We start from the raw sequence: 6,540 nt of genomic DNA, 5'->3' as shown, positions 1-6,540 counted from the left end.
GCTAGCTAGACTATCTGTCTAATCTGAGTTTTCTGTTGCACAAATAAAACAACGTTCCACCAGAACAATCTCCTTCACAAGGCTATTTTGCAGCGGCACAGTGGCTTTCCTGGAGTTTTGTGATTGGTAAAAAGAAATGCCAATAAACCAGAGAACATTTTTCTCCCATCCAAGAATGCTGTGTGGACGGGCCAGACCCTCCTCCGCAACGTTGTGAAGGAAGGTCTGGCAATGCGAGACTAATAACAACAACAAAGATAAGAGCAGAGATACATAAGTGTACAAGATATAGCAAACGGTACTATTATAAAGTAATTACACATTAATGGTCATCTAAAAAGAATACTTGAGCATTAGTGTGAATAAAGAATAAGTGAAGATGTTGTAAAAAGGTTCCAGTGATGTAACAGATAAAAAGGTTCATATTTATTATTAGGGGGGCCAAGTGTGACTTACCCTGGTTCCCATCCACTGACTCCCAGCTCTCCTCAGCTCCCCAGTCTCCTGTTGCCTCTGCAGTCCATCCATCTCCAGTCTGAGACACACACACACACACACACACACACACACACACACACACACACACACCACCACACACACAACACCACCCCACACCACACACACACACACACACACACACACACACACACACACACACACACACACACACACACACACACACACACACACACACACACACATACATTACTGGCAAGCTAAGTAACTGCCTGCTGGTTCTAGCTTCATTTTACTGAAAGATACAAAGTGGAGTTCATCTTCTTTTCTAACTCTCTACAAGAAAGTGTATTTCCAAAACTTAAAACATTCCTTCAAAGCAGGTAGTTCTTATTTTATGACGAGCTTCTTTAAATTACTTAAATATCATCTAACAGTTTCTGTTTATTATCTTCAACTGTTTCAAAAAGGCCTCCATAAAAATCTGACAGCACAAACATCTCCTTCCACCTTTATCCCTATATCCCTATGTCTTGATATTCTCACACGGGACTTTTCAAAAATGTTTCCAATTGTTTGACTTCTGATCTTCTACAGATTGTGAACACTCTCTTCTTTCAGGAATCTTTCCACAGGCCCTGAAAACTGCAGTAATCAAGCCACTCTTAAAAAAGAACAACCTAGACAAGTCCACTAATGAGCAACTATAGGCCAATATCAACCTTCCGTTTTTAAGTAAAATCTTGAAAAGTAGTCTTTCAACACTCAACCATTTCTTGTCACTAGCAACAGTTTTGATACCTTTCAGTCGGGTTTCCGACCACACCACAGCATGAAACGGCTCTTGTCAAAGCTTTAATGACATCCACCTTAACACAATAATGGCAAAATTTCAATCTTAGTATTACTTGATCTCAGTGCTGCATTTGACACGCGACCATGACATATTACTAAACCGATTGGAACTGCGTTGGCCTTTCTGGCTTAGTACTAAACTGGTTTGAATCCTACCTAAAAGAAAGGGACTACTTTGTGTCAATAGGTAATTATGCATCTGAGCGTACAAATTAACGTGCGGAGTTCCGCAGGCTCCATTCTGGGGCCTCTTCTGTTAAACATCTACTCTTCCACTGGCTCAGATTATGGAGAAAAACAAAATAGTTACCATAGTTATGCGGACGACACACAAATTTACATAACCTTATCGCCAGGGGACTTAGTCCAATACAAAAACTGACTAAGTGCATCGAACAAATTAACGACTGGATGTGCCAGAACTTTCTGAAATTAAATGAAGAAAAACTGGGGTGTTTTTTGGAAAAAAAGAGGAACGATTAAAAGTCGGCGCTCAGCTTCAAACAACAATGTTAAAAACAACAGACAAAGCCAGAAATCTGGGTGTAGTCTGGACTCAGACCTGAATTTTAACAGCCCTTAAGACAATAACAAAGTCAGCCTACTATCACCTTAAGAATATATCAAGGGTTAAGGACTTATGTGTAAACAGGATTTGGAAAAACTGGTCCATGCTTTCATCTTCAGTGTTGACCTGTAACGGGTCTTTACAGGTCTCCCTAAAAAATCAATCAGACAGCTACAGCTGATTCAGAACGCTGCTGCTCGAGTCCCCACTAAGACCAAGACTGGATCACATCACTCCGTTCTGAAGTCTTTACACTGTGCTTCCTGTGTCTCAAAGAATTGATTTCAAAGTACTCTTGCTAGTTTATAAATCCCTTAACGGTTTAGGTCCAAAATACATTTCTGACCTGCTACTACACTATGACCCCCCCAACCTCTCAGGTCATCTGGGACAGGTCTACTTTCTGTCCCCAGAGTCAGAACTAAACAGGGTGAAGCAGCTTTCAGTTTCTATGCTCCTCATATATGGAACAAACTCCCAAACCTGCAGATCCGCTGCTACTCTCAGTTCTTTTAAATCAAGGCTGAAGACCTTTCTTTTTGATGCTGCCTTTCTTTAAATGAATGCTCATTTCTTTAAATTTCTTATGCTGCACTGTAACTTTTATTTTTGTGTTTTATGTGTCCTAATGTTTCTATTTTGTTTTTAACTGTCTATTCATGTGTTTTACCGGTTTTTAATGTTTATGATTTTTAACTGTTTGTACTTGTGTTTTATCTGTTTAACTGATTTTGTGTAAAGCACTTTGAATTGCCCTGTTGCTGAAATGTGCTATACAAATAAAGCTGCCTTGCCTTGCCTTGCCTTGCCTATACCTCCATTTGTAAGTCTTATGATTACAAAGAGGTTACAGTTATTTAATGTCCATTTGGTCACACTTATTTTGCACACTAACAACATTAAATAGCTTACTATGCAGACTTGGAAATCTTTAACTCTGTAAAAACAAATCAACAAGGATGCATCATTTATATCCCTATCAATAGATTTTGTTGAATTATTTGCCGTTTAATCACTTTCAGAGCTCCCAATTTCTGACATTATTTATTAAAAATCTAATCAACACTAATTGAATCGGTTTATCTCTTGTTTTATGTTTTTGCATCCCTCCCTCCGTCCGTCCTCACCGTGGTGGCAGCAGTGCTGGCTGGGTTTCTCTGGGACACGCTAGCAAACAGATCGTTCTGACTAGCCCCCTTGGTGGCTGAACTGCTGCTGTCCCAGTTGTACTCGCTGGCTAACCGTACCCCTTCGGGCAGGGGGAGCGTTGCATTGGCCAAGGTTGTGTCTGTGTCCTCCCCCCAGTCATTGCCCCAGCCTTCCTCGCCCGCCGAGCTCTGACCCTGCCCCTCCTTCTCGTTGGACCAGCTGTCGTCGGCGTCCCAGCCTGAGCTGCTCCAGTCAGCGCTCTGCTTCTTCACTGCCATGGAGGATGACAACCGGCCCACCTAGACATTGGAGAGATTGTAGATCGAAATTGAGACTTGTTGAAGTGATATCAAAAACCTTTTCACCATTCACATTTTTTTCACACAAAGAACACTGACTACAAAGTTCTTGAACGCTTGGAAAATCTTACAGGCGGGTGTGACAGTGAAATAACCAATGAAAACCTGTACACTGATGATCATGTTTTTTCAATTTATTAAAAACATTTGGAACAATTCATGAATTTTTATGATTAAAAGGTCTGAGCACCAAAAAACTGTTAATAAAGTGAGTGAAAGTGATCAACAGTGTGGGGGATTGTTTTGGTTCTTTCACATCTACATAAAAAGAACGTGTTTCCAAATAAATAAATTGTCTTGGTGTGTAGAAAACATTACATCATAAACCATTTCAGCCCAGTATCAAGCCAATACAACACACTATACTATATATTAATACCAGTGGTGTTAGTAGCATAATAAGTAAGGTTATTAGCACTAAAGGTAGTATTGTATAACAGATCCAAATTAAAGGGTGCATACTCCTTTGTCACTGGCCTTCTTTTTGGATGATGCCATTCCTGACCAGTCAGTGTTCCAGTCATCTGCCTCAGTGTGAGCTTTCTCTGGCTCCTATATGAGACAGAGTCAACAGTAACAATTACAGATAACATTAAACATAAATCATAATTCACATTTACATGTGTATCTCAATAGTAATTTGGAGCCTTTTCTTTCAGTCCAAAGGGGTAATATCTTACCTCCAAACTTCCCCAGTCCTCCTCCTCATGCCAGCGGTCTCCCATTGGCTCATCATTGTTACTTTTTACTTCATAAGTTTGTGATTGGTTGGCACCACTAGTGGCAGCATGACGAGTCACAGAGGCTTGTTTAGTTTTAGCTTCAGAACCTGCGAAAGGAAGACAACCCAGCAGAAATTGTTCAGAGAGCATACATAGGACTTCTTAAAAGGGGAACTTCACAGTTTTCACAAGTCAAAGTGTTTTGAGGGTGTACTGCATATGTGAAAAACAGGTTGTAGGAAGCTTTTTGTGGCAAAGGATCTGATATAAATTGGCTGAGGTGATGTGACTCAATGAAGACCACAAGTTTGAAAATGTAAAGAAATCTGAAGTTGTAAAGGTTAACTGAATCTCTAAACCAAACTGTTGGCAGTCAAGTTGCACTGTGGGTAATGTAGAAGCCCGATTTTGACAAGGAAAATATTGTTTATCATAGAAAAAGACAATATCTCTGCTTGTGCTGCAACCAATTTCATATTTTCAAAACTGTCCATCCTGAGTTCAACAAGCAAATCAATTGTGTTAACCCTACCAGTTGGAGGTGCTCCGTCAGTGGCACTGGTAGCGCTGGTGGTGTTGGTGGCCTCGCTGCCCTCGGCTGCTGCACCCCCCTCTGTCCCCGGGGCGTTTCGGATCAGCTTAGAAGTTATGGTGGACATGCCAGTCACGGCCCAGCCGGCCCAGCTGGAAGAGGCACCTGCAGGCTGAGCGCACGACGCTACATCCTTTTCTGAAGATGGACAGGGAAGAGAGTGTTTACATTTACATTTACATTTCAGATACAGAACTGAAAGAAATTAGTTTATTTATTCTGCTCGCAATATTTGAGCCAGTAGCAGAAATGGTTGTTTTTTTCCCCCAGAAAATTGAGCAAAGTATGTAAATAAATAGTAACATGTAATGTAATCATTGGTTTCCTTGCTGAATGATAAATACAACTAGACAGCAGACCCTAAAGCTCAGTGCAGTGTTACATACCCATCTCAGCCAGCTTGGTGGGGTCTTCTGACACGGTCTCCAGCTTGGAAAGGAAACTCTTGATGGCTTTAAATGCCTGACAGAGGGAGATAGGCAGGAGAGAACATTTATAAGTCCATCTTGTCTCGGTCTTTTCCAACAATTTCACCTGAGATCATTGGGCCTCATTCACCAACCGCTCTTATGAAGAAATGTTTTCTTAAATCCCACTTATGCACTATTTACAAAGATTCTGACATTCACTAGTGTTTTCTTATCTTCGATTTGTTCTTAGCTAAGAACCACATCTATGCACACTCAAGAGCACTCTTACGCACATTTGAGTGAAGTTATTTTGTTATTGATTGACTGGTGGGAGATGGCCTTGGAGGATATGAAGCTGTTGATATTGGGTCCTGGTCAGTGTCCAGTTGCTCTGCTGATGGCACACCTGAGAGTGCCGTCTCACCAATAAATGTGTTGGTCAATCTCGGGTAACTCAGGGCCAGCATGCCCCCTCCAGTGGTCAGCATGTCTCTTATGTTTGGCAATGGATTGTTTCTGGTCTCTGATTTAAAGTCAAACCATTTCTTTTTTACATCCTCAACTGAGCGTAGTGTCCAGAAAGAGAGTTCACGGAATCCTTCATGTCCTTCCAGGCCTCCGTTTTTGTTGGTGGCTTTAAAACCACTGGAAAAACTACTTAATATTATAACTCGTTTGGCATTTACCTGTTACAGTAGCTCTATTTCAGAATTACTGAAGTTCTTTTTGCCTTTGGTGATCGGTGGACCACCACTGTCTGTGCCTCTTTTGGACATTCTCCTTCTTTTCTTTCACACGGAAGTGTCATGTCCTTATATGGGAATTTGCGAGGGGTTTTCTAGATGGGTCTAAACCTTACCTAGCTGTTGAGTTATGAGTCAGTGATAACCAGATTAATGTTTTTAGCTACAATGTTGACATATTGCTGACATATGTGTGCCTTTTTGTTAAAAGAATCTGCCATTATATTGTTGTTAAATAATCTACATTTTCACTAATATGCTGTGGTTGTAGTGACCAGGCATCAATGTGCTCCCTTATTCTGCTATGTGACTGCAGCAACTGCTGATTGTCTCACTGAATGAAGAATGAATAAATTGGCCTCTGTATTTCAAACAACCAACATTGTTTTCCTTCTGGCTTGTCTTGTTCCTCATCTCAAAGCATAAAAGATGGCAGATGCTTCTACACCTAACTGTATTTGTGCCTGGCTGTTGCATACTCTTCAGCACTTACAATTAACCATTAGCTTGAATCCAGCCATCAGCCCATCCTGTCCTCTGCATTAATTAATTAATTAATTCATTCATTCATTTATTTTCTTATTTATTATATATTGTTATTTTGAAAGTGTAAATGATGGAAATAAAATCTTTTTGTGACATATTATACGAATATCTAATCTGTCATTTGATGCCTTTTGGAGATT

The 6,540-nt window shown here is 40.5% G+C and overlaps 1 protein-coding gene across 3 annotated transcripts in view; it reads right to left on the bottom strand.

The window, feature by feature from the left end:
- The window catches only part of scyl1 (SCY1-like, kinase-like 1), a 14,356-nt gene that overhangs the window by 752 nt on the left and 7,064 nt on the right, over positions 1-6,540 (bottom strand). For 2 of the 3 annotated variants that reach the window (XM_032528230.1, XM_032528231.1), the window contains 6 exons: positions 5,088-5,163; positions 4,642-4,839; positions 4,068-4,216; positions 3,850-3,939; positions 3,007-3,327; positions 457-535 (listed from right to left, as the gene is read on the bottom strand). In XM_032528230.1, the coding sequence (XP_032384121.1) occupies positions 457-535; positions 3,007-3,327; positions 3,850-3,939; positions 4,068-4,216; positions 4,642-4,839; positions 5,088-5,163 (913 nt within the window). The remainder of the gene's footprint in view (positions 1-456; positions 536-3,006; positions 3,328-3,849; positions 3,940-4,067; positions 4,217-4,641; positions 4,840-5,087; positions 5,164-6,540) is intronic. The other variant, XM_032528232.1, reaches the window with a different exon arrangement.

The sequence above is a fragment of the Etheostoma spectabile genome, chromosome 10 (assembly GCF_008692095.1).
Source record: "Etheostoma spectabile isolate EspeVRDwgs_2016 chromosome 10, UIUC_Espe_1.0, whole genome shotgun sequence".
Classification (NCBI taxonomy): Eukaryota; Metazoa; Chordata; class Actinopteri; order Perciformes; family Percidae; genus Etheostoma; species Etheostoma spectabile.
Note: the sequence above shows the minus strand (reverse complement) of the source record. Positions and strands in the feature narration are given on the sequence as shown.